At 42.0% G+C, this 14,298-nt stretch overlaps 1 protein-coding gene across 1 annotated transcript in view; it reads left to right on the forward strand.

Annotated features, from left to right (window-relative positions):
- OTULINL (OTU deubiquitinase with linear linkage specificity like) overlaps positions 1-14,298 on the forward strand; it is a 31,369-nt gene that overhangs the window by 14,374 nt on the left and 2,697 nt on the right. The window contains exons 2-7 of the mRNA XM_023218271.2: positions 5,329-5,488; positions 5,576-5,607; positions 5,714-5,805; positions 6,549-6,698; positions 11,921-12,049; positions 13,349-13,618. Of these exons, the coding sequence (XP_023074039.1) occupies positions 5,329-5,488; positions 5,576-5,607; positions 5,714-5,805; positions 6,549-6,698; positions 11,921-12,049; positions 13,349-13,618 (833 nt within the window). The remainder of the gene's footprint in view (positions 1-5,328; positions 5,489-5,575; positions 5,608-5,713; positions 5,806-6,548; positions 6,699-11,920; positions 12,050-13,348; positions 13,619-14,298) is intronic.

Raw genomic sequence — 14,298 nt, forward strand, 5'->3', positions numbered from 1 at the left:
TTTTTGTATCTCTTCACAGGCATTAAAGAGGATCAAATCCACAATTTCTGGCAACACTGCCCTTTTCCACTTCCCCTTGCAACTTCCTTGTGGACTTGTGACACTTCACTGTGGACCTGAGGCTCCTACTGTCCTAGAAGTCCCCTTGTGGACTTTCTGGAGATTCTTTTTGCCAAAACTTGCTCCTCTCCCAACACACTCCTTTTTGTTCTCTTTTTTTAATGTAGAATGACTGAATTTGTGGAGGTGAAACCTTTTCTCCCTTCCTGTTTCTCTGAGTCCCAATCACCAAGCCTTCTACAGGCATCCCTCTCCGGGGAAGAGGCAAGAAAGCTGGGCCAGGGACTGCAGAATTCTCCTTGGCAGGGTGGTGGAATGGGGACCCCTGTGAACCTTCTCATGTCCACAATTTTATCTCAGTTGTATTTGAGGAAATGAGATTTGATGCTGGAGGTCATCAGAACTGTCATTATGACACTATTTTGCAAGATGTCTCATTACGGTGTTTTCCTCTGTATCATTTTTTAGTTGTAATTCAGTTATTAGCCCAGGAAGGAGAAATTTTTTTAAATTTTCATTTTAAAGAGTCTTAATTTACTTGCTATAGCAACATTAATTTGAAGATTTCCTCGGATCCCTAATTCAGAGGCAGGACAGCCAAGTGGTAAAGGAGGCAACTTCTGGCATCATGTCTTTGTTCGTTTTCTGTTGTTATAACAGAAAACCACAGACTGGGTGATTTATAAGGAAAATAAGTTTATCTCCTGCAGTTCTGCGGGCTGGGGAGTCCAAGAGCTTGGCAGGCACCAGATCTGGTGAGGGCCTTCTTGCGGCATTGTAATACGGTGGAGGGCTGCATTGTAGTATGATGAGAAGGTATTAGCACGCAGGTCAGCCACCAGTTCTGTCATGGGGGCCCCATGCTGATGGCCTTATCTAATCCTAATTACTTCCCAAAGGCCCCACCTCCAATCATCATATGAATTTTGTGATTAAGTTTCCAACACATAAAACCAACATGTGGGACTCATTGAAGACACATGCATACCGTAGCATATCACATTGCTCCTGTTTTTGAATTCTGGCTCTTCTACTTACTGGCTGAGTCCCATTGGGCAATTATTTAATCTTTTCCCCCTCAAAGTTTTCTCTGCAAAATAAGGGTTACTGGAGTAATAACAATAAAAACAAGAATTCGTGTTTATTGGGTACTTATGATGTGTGTCAGGTATTGTGCAAAGTGCTTTCCCAACATTTCCTTTCAGTCTCACAGCAGCCCTGGGAGGTGGATCCTGCTGTGCCTCCTGTGTTGTGATGCGGTGATGATAGTAAGAGTGACTATGCACTGAGCACTCACTGTGCACCAGGCTCTGCTATGTGCTGTCTTCATTCGTAGATTCAGAAACTGAGGCTTAGGGAGGAGAAATCACTTGCCCTGTGCAGGGCCAGCATGGGGACCATGTTGTTAGACTCTAGAGCCTTCTTACTGCCTGCTCCATGGCATGGTCACAGGAGTAAATGTATTAATTATTAATTCCTGTAAAACACTTAACATAGGGGCTGGCACATAATAAAAGCTTAAATTGTAGCAATTGTAGCTGTTGGTGAAGTCATACTCTTTCCTACTAAAACACTGTATTTCTTATCCTTTGATGCAGAAGCCCCACTTCTAATGTTATCAGTGAACAGCTCGTATGGATCCTACACATGGCTGTATGGCCATGGCCTGCTTCCATGTGACTTACAAGTCTTGCAGAGTACCCTCCCATCCACCTCCAGATGGTTCTCTGGTACCCACACCAGCACCTCCATGAATAGGCTCCGTGGCCCTTCTTGGCTGGAGTTACTTGACAAAACAGTGTGGACACATTGGGTAGAGGGAGACCAGGAGTGCAGGTGTGTGTTCTAGGTTTTTTTTTTCCTGACAGGTTGATCATATCACAATCTCTTGGATTGTAGGTGGGGTTGAGATTTGAGGATAAGGGCATGTGCTAGGAAGAGTATGAGTGAGTGGGGAGAGCCTCGGTCTGTAGCGGGTCCCCATGGAGGGCTGGGAGCTGCAGGAGAGGCCCTGTGCTCAGGAGAGATGGCCCAGCTTCAGGGTCTCACCTCAAATTCCACAGGGGCTGGTTGGTAACTGCCAAGTAGTAGGTTCCTGGGTTGCAACTGCCGCAGGTTAGATGGAGCCTGCGACAGATGAGAGCGTGTGTCCCTGGAGCGGGCAGCAGCCATCCCCACTTCAGTGACTGCAAGCCCTTCACGTCCACCCACAAGTGAGCACCACGCTGTGGGAAATAGGCAGATGCTTTCAGAAGGCCTTCAGAGAAGAGGAGATGTGAACAGCCATTACGTTCAGGAGAACTTTCCTCATAAATGGAGCCTAAAGTGAGAAATCACACCAGTACTGGGGTGTAGGGAAATAGGTGCTCTCATATATGTGATGAGAGTCTGTGGCAGTGTCTATCAAAATTGAAAATGTGCACACCCTGTGACCTAGAATTTTATTTTCTTGAAATTATCCTTTTAAAAAAACTACCACAAGGACTGTTAGAAAAGCATATTTGCTGCAGCATTGTTTGTAAAAGTGAGAAATGGGGAATGATCCAAGTGTTTATCAATAAGGCAGTGTTAGGCTGAGGCAGAAGGATGGCTTGAATCTAAGAGTTTGAGGTTGCAGTGAGCTGTGATCATGCCACTGTGCTCCATGCTCCATCCTGGGCAACAGCACAAGACCTTGTCTCAAAAAAAAGCAGTGCTTACATGTAGGACAGTTTATACTGAAATATTATTCATCATTAAAAAGAATAATGTGGATTTATGTGTACTGATATGAAAAGATGTCCACCTTTTATAATGAGAAAAAAACTAAAATCATATTATAGTCCGTTTTTCCAAAAAATGTTTGTACCTACAATAAAAGAAAGTATGTATCACGTGGGTAAAATTCTAGTTCTTCCATGAATTTAAAGCGTCACTAAAAATATTTGCATGTGTCACAATTTTTAAAGTTGAAAAATCAAGTTAAATTAATAAAAATCTAAATCACAGATGTAAAGGCAATATAGCATTACATTTTTAAGCTTTCATAAAACGTTTTACTAAATGTCTAGGTGGGAATAAATATATAATGATTTGAATAGCTAATTAACTGTTCTGAAAAGATAAGCACTTATTTTTGAAAATATCCTTTTAAGTAATTGTTAATATGTCTTTAAAATTTGCTAGTGTTGGCCGGGTGTGGTGGCTCACGCCTGTAATTCCAGTGCTTTGGAAGGCTGAGGCGGGTGGATCACTAGGTCAGGAGATTGAGACCATCCTGGCTAACAGTGAAACCCTGTCTCTACTGAAAATACAAAAAAAATTAGTCAGGCGTGGTGGCAGATGCCTGTAGTCCCAGCTACTCAGGAGGCTGAGGCAGGAGAATGGTGTGAACCCGGGAGGCAGAGCTTGCAGTGAGCTGAACTGAGATCGCGCCACTGCACTCCAGCCTGGGCAACAGAGCAAGACTCCGTCTCAAAAAAAAAAAAAATTTGCTAGTGTTGGCTGGGCGCGGTGGCTCACGCCTATAATCCCAACACTTTGGGAGGCTGAGGTGGGCGGATCGCCTGCAGTCAGGAGCTGGAGACCAGCCTGACCAACATGGAGAAACTCTGTCTCTACTAAAAATACAAAATTAGCTGGGCATGGTGGCGCATGCCTGTAATCCTAGCTACCCGGAGGCTGATAGGAGAATCACTTGAACCCAGGAGGCGGAGGTTGTGGTGAGCCGAGATCGCACCACTGCACTCCAGCCTGGGCAAGAAGAGTGCAACTACATTTCAAAAAAAAAAAAAATTTGCTATGCTAGTGTTTTTTTTCTTTATTTGCTGGCAAATTATTTCTTTATAAGTGTAAATATCACATCAAATATACAGATGATAAAATATGCCAAAATTTTAGATTCTACATTGATGAGTCTTTTACTATAGTTAAGCACTGGAATTTTACTAAATTATGTACTGTGGAGGAAATTATTTTGTAGTGAACCCCAGAGGTTTGGTCATTATTCAAAGTCCTCTTTCTCATTTGTACTTCAGCATTTTATATGCTCTAACATAGTATAATTAGGAATCTGCTGAACGTAGCAAAATATTACAAGTGCACTGTTTCAGCTCTCTAGGTCTGTTTTCTCTCTTGTCAGATCAGGAATGACGGTGTGTATCTTATGCAGCATCGCTAAATAGATCTCATGACTCCTTTTAAGTGGTCTGCTTTCTGGAAATGATATCTATGTATCTATGTGCCTGCTGTCTGAGTTACTTGCTCTGTGCTGCTTAAGTAATGCCATATGTTATGGCCTGTAATGGTTCAAACATATAAACGGGCAGAAGTGGATATTGGAGGCTGATATGGTTTGGCTGTGTTTCTCCCCAAATCTCATCTTGAATTATAGTTCCTGTAATCCCCAAGTGTCATGGGAGGGACCCAGTGGGAAGTAATTGAATCATGGGAGTGGTTACCCTCATGCTGTTCTCATGATAGTGAGTTCTCACGAGATCTGATGGGTTTTATAAGGGGCTTTCCCCCCTTTTTGCTTGGCACTTCTCCTTCCTGCTGCCATGTGAAGAAGGATGTGTTTGCTTCCCCTTCCACCATGTTTGTAAGTTTCCTGAGACCTCCTCAGCCGTGCTGAACTGTGAGTCAATTAAACTTCTTTCCTTTATAAATTACCCAGTCTCGGGTACATCTTTATTAGCAGCACGAGAATGGACTAATACAGAGGCGTCTCTGGAGGCATCTCTAGATGTCACCTGGTTTGACCTCCTGCAGTGTACTTGGGTCCGAATTGAATCCCTGTAATTGCGCATGGGATTCAGTTCAGACATTCAGCAAGAACCAAGTGTGTGGCAGCCATTGTGCTAGTGCTCAAAAATTTTGTTTCTCCTTTCCCTAGCAGAGTCAGTGTTTTCACACTCATTGTACAGCCGAGAAAATTCAAAAGAGGAGTTAGGTTGCCATAGTCACACATCTAAATAAAGTAGTAGGGGCAGGTTTTGAGTTCAAGTCTGAGAGATTCTGAAGCCCGTCATACTCTTTATGTTTATTCTTCTTAATTTTGTGGAACAAAGATGTTTTTATATATGATGCTGATTATGGGAGAATCAGGCATTTCTTTAATTTTTGGATTCAATTTTTAAATACTTTAAAAAATATTTACGAAAATCAGTGATAGATACTTTGCAGGTAAAATTATGCAATCTCTGCATTTTTTTTTCTCTTAAAGCAAACTTGTGTAATTGTGATGTGCCCTTTTTTTTTTTTTTTTTTTTTTTTTTGTAATTTTCATAGGAAGTGACCAAGTTCACTCCTGGACCTTAGCTACAAGCCAAGCCTTAGACACTGTCTGGAGAATGGCAAAAGGCTTTGTGATGTTGGCAGTTTCATTTCTGGTGGCTGCCGTCTGCTACTTCAGGAGGCTACATTTATATTCAGGGCACAAGCTGAAATGGTAGGTCACTGTATCATCCTTAAATTTCAAATATATCCTTACTATTCAAAGCAGAATTCTGATATTATTGTTCTCTTTATCTTTCAGGTGGATTGGATATCTGCAGAGAAAATTCAAAAGTAATTATTTTCATTCATATGTTTCTTTATTTTTAAGGTGCAGGGAGGGTTCAAGAAGGGAGAAGAAAGGGAAAATTAACAGCTTTTTATTTTTTATTTGGTCCAGGGAACCTCAGTGTGGAGGCAGAGGTTGATTTACTCAGTTATTGTGCAAGAGAATGGAAAGGAGAGACACCCCGTACCAAACTGATGAGGAAGGTGTGTCTGTTTTTAGAGGGTATGGGAGAAATAGAATTTGTCTGTCAAAATCAGGAAACAAACATTCCCTTCTGCTTTACTAAATCCAGAGATCCATCAGTATCAAAATGTGAATCAAGTAACAACTGTGGCTCTAACTCAAAAGCCAAATGGCTGCTAGACCTTGGCTTTGGGCTTTTACCTGGAGCTCGTGCCCTCAAGGACTCAGGTTGATGAGGTCTGTAATTCCAGGAAACTCAGGCCTTGTGCCTTTTCAGCGCCCTCCTGGCCAGGCCTATTAAACATCCGCATGTGCAGTGGAGACTGTCTTTGAAAAGATCAGGCACCCTAATGTAAAATATTTTGAGGATTTTTAGAATTTTCCTTGGACCAATCTTCATAAATATCCCCAGCAGTGCTGCGCAATCTTGCCACTAGCAAAAGCAAAGAAGGGTGGAGGGAGTACATATAAATATTTAGCGTGGTCCTAAAAGTATACAGAGTTTTTCACTGTGCTTAGGTCGCATCCATTATCTGCCCAAGGTGACCTTCCCCAGCTCTGCTTCCAGGATTTATCATCTAAAATACATCTGTACAAATGAGAGTCACTTTAAAAGTACATGCAGTCATATTCATAATTTATCATTGTTTCTGTTGTCTGCTTTAGTTGGCAGGAACACCTCACTGATAATGCAGTGAATTCACTTTCTTTATTTTCTTGTCCAATGGAATTAATAAACAACTTTCTCTTTTTATGCTGTTAGGCTTATGAGGAGCTATTTTGGCGGCATCATATTAAATGTGTTCGACAAGTAAAGAGAGATAACTATGATGCTCTCAGATCAGTGTTATTTCAGATATTCAGCCAGGGCATCTCTTTTCCATCATGGATGAAAGAAAAGGACATTGTTAAGGTATGTCTTCCTGCTGGAAATGTGGGAAATGTCATATTGACAATAACTGCAACTCAGGGGTTCCTAGTCTTTGGGGGCTTTGTACTCAGACGACCATGAGATTGAAAGGATTTTTTTTTTTTTTTTGAGACGGAGTCTCGCTCTGTCTCCCAGGCTGGAGTGCCGTGGCCGGATCTCAGCTCACTGCAAGCTCCGCCTCCCGGGTTTACGCCATTCTCCTGCCTCAGCCTCCCGAGTAGCTGGAACTACAGGTGCCTGCCACCTCGCCCGGCTAGTTTTTTGTATTTTTTAGTAGAGAAGGGGTTTCGCCGTGTTAGCCAGGATGGTCTCGATCTCCTGACCTCGTGATCCGCCCGTCTCGGCCTCCCAAAGTGCTGGGATTACAGGCTCGAGCCACCGCGCCCGGCCTTTTTTTTTTTTTTGAGACAAGGTCTCACTGTCACCCAGGCTTGAGTGCAGTGGGGTGATCATGGCTCAGTGCAGCCTTGACCTCCTGGGCTCAAGTGATTCCTCCATCTCAGCCTCCTAAGTAGCTGGGACCACAGGTGCATGCCACCATGCCTTTCTAATTTTTGTATTTTTTTGTAGAGACAAGGTTTTGTCATGTTGCCCAGGTTGGTCTTAAACTTCTGGGCCCAAGCCATCTGCCCACTTCCGCCTCCCAGAGTGCTTGGGATTATAGGTGTGAGCCATTGTGTCTGGCCAGAGGAATTTTAAGAGGCCATTTAATCCAGTCCTCTGTCTCTCATGTCAGTTGCAAATAAACCATCTCAGAAGATAGTCATTCTCTGTGTTTGTTTTTAATGCCACCATCTTTTCTTAAGGGGCATCTATTCTTTTATAAGTAAGGTGATCAAGCAAAATTCACTTTTTTACTCAACAGTTAATATGAGTTTTAATAAATGCATAGTTTGTGACCACCCCAAAGATTCTCTTGTATACTTTGGTAGTCCATCCTCCTCCTACCCGCGCCCCTGGAAACCACTGATCTATTTTCTGTCCCTATAGTTTTGCCTTTTCCAGAATGCCGTATAAATGGAGTCATTCAGTATGTAGCTTTTTGAATCTGGATTCTTTCACTTAGCATAATGCATTTCCAGTTCATCCATGAATGTGTCCGTGAATTTGTAGTTCATCCTTTTTTATTGTTGAGTGGTATTCCTTTACATGAATGTACTATAGTTTATCCATTCACCAGTTGAAGGACATCTGGATTGTTTTCAGTTTGGGGCAACTATAAATAAAGCAGTTATAAATAGTCTCATACAGGATTTTGTATGAAAAATAGGTTTCATATTGAAGGAGTAAATACCCAGGAGTGAGACCGCCTGCTTGTATGTGGGATGCATGTTTAACTTCATAAAAAAACTGCCAAGCTGCTTTCCAAAGTGGCCCAGCCATTTTGCATTCCTACCAACAATATATAAGCAGTGTTTCAGTTGTTCCACATTCTTACCAGCACTTGATGTCAGGTTTTTGTTTTTTAGCCATTCTAATAGGTGTGAATTGGTATCATTGTGCTTTTGGTGTGTCTTCCCCAATGAGTAATGATGTTGAGCATTTTTCACGTGCTTATTTGTCATCCTTATTATCTTCTTGGAGAAATGTCTATTCAAATCTTTTGCCCATTTTTAATTTTTTTTTTATTATTGAGTTTTGAGAGTTCTTTATATGTTCTGAATACAGTGCTTTATTGGATATATGATTTATAGATATTTTCTCCAGTCTGTGGCTTATTTTCTGATTTTCTTAACAATGTAAAGCAGTACATTCTTGATAAGTAACCTGAGTTTTTATTTTAAATGCAGTATGTCTAATATAGGAACTACATTTAAGGATAGAGGAGCAAAGAAATATAAAGTGTGTGTGTGTGTGTGTGTGTGTTCAGTTTTCTTAATATCTTTTATTTAAACTTGTTTCTGTTAGTTCCATTTCATCTGGCAAATGCTTGTCAAATATATGCAATGTGCTAGCCCGGTTGCTAATTGCTGAGGATAAAAATATAAAAATACAATAGACGCCAGGTGCTGTGACTTATGCCTGTAATCCCAGCACTTTGGGAGGCCAAGTTGGGAGTATCTCTGGAGTCCAGTAGTTTAAGACCAGCGTGGACAACAGAGCGAGACTCCATATGGTCAAAAAATTAAAAAGTCTAGCATGACATGGTGGTACATGCCTATGGTCATATTACTTGGGAGACTATGATGGGAGAATTGCTTGACTTTAGGAATTTGAGGTTATATTGAGCTATGATTGCACCACTGTACTCCAGCCTGGGTGATAGAGTGTGTATTAGTCTGTTTTCCTGCTGCTGATAAAGACAATCAAGATGAGATTTGGGTGGGGACACAGCCAAACCATATTATTCCACCTCTGGCCCCTCCCAAATCTCACGTCTTCACGTTTCAAAACCAGTCATGCCTTCCCAGCAGTCCCCGAAGTCTTAACTCATTTCAGCATTAACTCAGAAGTTCACAGTCCAAAGTCTCATCCAAAACAAGGCAAGTCCCTTCCACCTATGAGCCTGTAATCAAAAGCAGTTTAGTTACTTTCTAGATACAGTGGGGATACTAGGTAAACACAGCCATTCCAAATGGGAGAAATTGGCCAAAACAAAGGGAGTACGGGCCATGCAAGTCCAAAATCCAGCAGGGCAGTCAAATTTTAAAGCTCCAAAATGATCTCCTTTGATTCCGTGTCCAGGTCACACCAATGCAAGAGGTGGGTTCCCATGGTCTTGGGCAGCTCCGCCCCTGTGGCTTTGCAGGGTACATCCTCCCTCCTGGCTGCTTTCACGGGCTGATGTCAAGTGCCTGTGGCTTTTCCAGGTGCACGCTGCAGGGTTTTGGTGGATCTACCATTCCGGGGTCTGGGGGACAGTGGTCCTCTTCTCACAGTTCCACTAGGTAGCACCCCAGTGGGGACTCTGTGTGGGGGCTCCCACCCCACATTTCCCTTTCACACTGCCCTAGCAGAGGTTCTCTGTGAGTGCCCTGCCCCGCAGCAAACTTCTGCCTGGACATCAAGGCATTTCTATACATCCTCTGAAACCTGGGTGGAGGTTCCCAACCCTCAATTCTTGACTTATGTGTACCCACAGACCCAACACCACGTGGAAGTTGCCAAGGCTTGGGGCCTGCACCCTCTGAAGGCATGGCCCTAGCCTATACCTGGCTTGGCCCCTTTTAGTCATGGCTGGAGTGGCTGGGATGCAGGGCACCAAGTCCCCAGACTGTACACAGCAGAGGGACCCTGGGCCTGGGCCATGGAACTGTTTTTCCCTCCTAGGTCTCTGGGCCTGTAATGGCAGTGGGGCGGTGGTTGCCGTAAAGGTTTCTGACATGTTCTGGAGACATTTTACTCATTTTCTTGGTGATTAACATTTGACTCCTCATTACTTACGCAGATATCTGCAGACAGCTTGAATTTCTCCTCAGAAAATGAGATTTTCTTTCCTATCACATTGTCAGGCTGCAAATTTTCTGAACTTTTACGCTCTGTTTCTCTTTCAAAACTGAATGCCTTTAACAGCATCCAGGTCACTCCTGAATGCTTTGCTGCTTAGAAATTTCTTCCACCGATACTCTAAATCATCTCTCTCAAGTTCAGAGTTCTGTAAATCTCTAGGGCAGGGGCAAAATGCCACCAGTCCCTTCACTAAAACATGACAAGAGGCATCTTTCCTCCAGTTTGCAAGTTCCTCTTCTCCACCTGAGATTACCTCAGTCTGGATTTCATTATCCATATTATTATCAGCATTTTGGTCAAAGCCATTCAACAAGTCTCTAGGGAGTTCCAGACTTTTCTACATTTTCCTGTCCTCTTCTGAGCACTCCAAGTTGTTCCAGCCTCTGCTTATTATCCAATTCCAAAGTTACTTTCACATTTTCGGGTATCTTTTCGGCAGCACCCCAGTCCTGGTACCAGTTTAGTGTATTAGTCTGTTTTCACGCAGCTGATAAAGACACACCTGAGACTGAACAATTTATAAAAGAAAGAGGTTTAATTGGACTTAGGGACAGTTCCACGTGTCTGGGGAAGCCTCACAGTCATGGCGGAAGTCAAAGGGGCAAGTCACATTTTATGTGGATGGTGGCAGGCAAAAAGAGAGAGCTCGTGCATGGGAACTCCTCTTTTTAAAACCGTGAGATCTTGTGAGACTTACTATCATGAGACCAGCACAGGAGAAAGACTTGCCCCCATGATTCAATTACCTCCCACCAGGTTCCTCCCATAACACATGGGAATTCAAGATGAGATTTGGGTGGGGACACAGTCAAACCATATTAAGTGAGATCTTGTCTTTAAAAAAGAAAACAAAACAAACCAACAACAACGGAGATTCCCAGGCTCAACAAACTGAGTAGGGTGGGAAAAATGTATTGAATACTTATGATGGATTAGATTCTTACATTCACCATAATCTTATTTAATCCTAACAAGAGTCCTATAAAATGCACAGTATTATTGGTATGTTGCAATGGAGGATGAGGCTAAAAAGTTAAATGATGCATGCTGGTGAAGTAATCTCTCAGCTGGTGAGTGACAGCCAGGTTTGAACCACAGAGTGCATCATTCTAAAATCCACCCATTCCCTGATGTAATATACTGCCCTAACATCATTTGGTTAAAAATAATTTCTAAAGGGCTACATATAGTAAGTTTGGTAAATATTTTATCAAAAAAGGTTGTTTCTATGGACACAATTCTATGTTTTCATCACTTGTGAAATTGTAAGAATATGATGTAAAAATAACCTAAGGCACAAATCTAAAAGAAGGCAATATACTTACCGTTGCTATAGTCTTTAAAATAAAGATTGCTAAATGAGTTGAGATTAGGCCAGGTGCTGTGGCTCACACCTGTAATCCCAGCACTTTGGGAGGCCAAGGCGGGCAGATAGCTTGAGGGCAGGAGTTCGAGACCAGCCTGATCAACATGGTGCAACCACGTCTCTACTAAAAATGCAAAAAATTAGCTGGGCATGGTGGCTCTTGCCTGTAGTCCTAGCTACTCAGGAGGCTGAGGCAGGAGAATCGCTTGAACCTGATAGGTGGAGGTTGCAGTGAGCCAAGATCACGCCACTGCACTTCAACCTGGGCAACAGAGTGAGATTCCATCTCAAAAAAAAAGAGATAAGGTTGTGTGCTGTGCTATACACCAAATTGTGTGTAATAAACATTCATATGCTAATCATAGCTGGCATCTACTTCCTTTTCAAGCTTCCTGAAAAACTGCTGTTTTCACAAGGTTGTAATTGGATTCAGCAATACAGTTTTGGTCCTGAGAAGTATACAGGTTCGAATGTGTTCGGAAAACTACGGAAATGTGTGGAATTACTGAAAACACAGGTGAGTGTTTGCGGGGGAAATAAACAAAAAGACTAGGGATAAAAGCACATATCCCAGGCAGAGCCAGTTTTCTTCTGGTGTCAGGGACATTGTTTTATGTTAGGAAAGTAAGAAGTGCAAGCAGAAATGCTTCTAGTGACTGATGATTTCCCTCCTTATTCTTCCTTCTCTTTCAAGAAGTGAACGAGAGCAACACTGTTCTACATGGTAACTAGGCCCTCTAGGGTCGGGGGCTTCTGTGGGCCGGCCTGCAAACCTTACCAGTCATGTACCCTTGATTCCCTAGAAAAATGTGGTATAAGTTCCAGGCAAGGTGCTCAGAAATGCTCTTCTGGAATGCACCCCATTCATAACGTAGTAATGGCACAGATGTAATAATTTGACTAAGACTTCTTCCTGTCTTTCAATAATGGCACAGATTTTGAATGATCAAAATGAATCCCGAGCCTACCACTAGCTGGGTTACCTTGGGAAATAACCTTTCTGGTCCATAGTTTTCTTATGTATTAAAGAGAAACATCAGTAGTGTGTATCCTGTACCATTATTGTGAGGATTCAATGACTTAATACACAGAGTGTTTTAAACTGCACAGAATACACAGTGAATGTTAAAGCACACTAGCACTATTCGCTGGAATATCCTTTGTATAACCCATCCGTCCTAAGCAGTTTTGGAAAACTGACTTGCTTTGTATTTTTACCTAGTAGGTGATACTTTTTGAAAAAAATATTTTATCTGAACTAATCTCTTATTGTAAACGTTTTATGGTCAGCTTAGGCTTCTATAACAAAATATCACAAATTGGGTGGCTTAAACCATAAACATTGATTTTTCACAGTTCTGGAGATTGGAAGTCAGAGATCAGGGTGGCAGCACGGTGGGGTTTTTGGTGAGAGCCCTCTTCCTGTTTTATAGACAGCTGTCTTCTTGGTGTGTCTTCACATAGTGGAAGGAGAACTAGCTAGCTCTCTGGCCTCTTCTTATAAGAGTACCAAGTCCATTCATGAGGGCTCCACTGTCGGGACCTAATCACCTCCCAAAGGACACACCCTCTAATACCATCACATTGGGATTAGGGTTTCAACATAGGAAGTTCAGGGAGATCTGTTCAGTCTATTGCAGTATACTTTTATGGTTAAAAAAGATCAAGCAGGGCCAAAAGATACAAAGTGAAGAGTTAAAGTTCCACTTTTTTCTGTTAATCTTTGGTTTATTTTATAAATACGTTAAAAGTTTTGGAATGGTGTATGTCTTCACCTTCATCCTTCTGAATTTCACTTTTACATCTATGTTTTTAGTGGACTGAATTTAATGGAATTAGAGATTATCACAAAAGAGGAAGTATGTGCAACACCCTTTTTTCGGATGCCATTCTGGAATATAAACTTTATGAAGCTTTAAAGTTCATCATGTTGTATCAAGTCACTGAAGTTTATGAACAAATGAAGACTAAAAAGGTCATTCCCAGTCTTTTTAGACTCCTGTTTTCCAGGGAGACATCCTCTGATCCTTTGAGCTTCATGATGAATCACCTGAATTCTGTAGGTGACACGTGTGGACTAGAGCAGGTAACCGGGGAGGAAGAACTGCTGGTATTTGATTAAGGATGCTGTGGCACTATTTGAACACAGAGGTGTCTGGGGTTGACTTTTCAGTGGTGATATAAGCAACTGCACAGAGGTGGTTGATTGATATTATCACCCCTCATATGAGGAAAAGAAGACTAATACATTCATTTCTCTGTGCTGGCTGCTTTGTGTCTCCTCAGACCTATGGCCAGAGAGCACCAATTCTGGGGGCCTTTCTGACCGCTCACACTGCTTCCCAGATGCTAACAGGTTCTCACATAGACATTCACCAGGAAAAAGTCCAGTTGGAAAATGAGATCGTTTTGGGAAAGCATTTGGTTACCTGTTGCAGATAAATAGAAATTAATTGAAACTTTCTAAAGCCAGAAAATGCTTTTATCCCTCTAGAAAAGAGTTTCTTTTTTGTTTTCCTTTCCTAGAGGTGAACAAAATTATCTTACATTTTTAAACAAATGGATATGAAATGATATATAACTGATTGGAAAATAATGTTTTTATCGTGAGTGTTCTTTTCTTTTTTCACTGATTTTTTTCAAGTAACTTTTTCCTGTGATTTTTACATGCTACTCTATAGAGTTACTCCTATGCTCATTCCCCTTCCTTCCACACAATGAGCGTTTGTTCTGAACTCTGTGCCACTCAGTGGTGTATGGGCAGCT

The sequence above is a fragment of the Piliocolobus tephrosceles genome, chromosome 4 (assembly GCF_002776525.5).
Source record: "Piliocolobus tephrosceles isolate RC106 chromosome 4, ASM277652v3, whole genome shotgun sequence".
In the NCBI taxonomy this organism is placed as follows: domain Eukaryota; kingdom Metazoa; phylum Chordata; class Mammalia; order Primates; family Cercopithecidae; genus Piliocolobus; species Piliocolobus tephrosceles.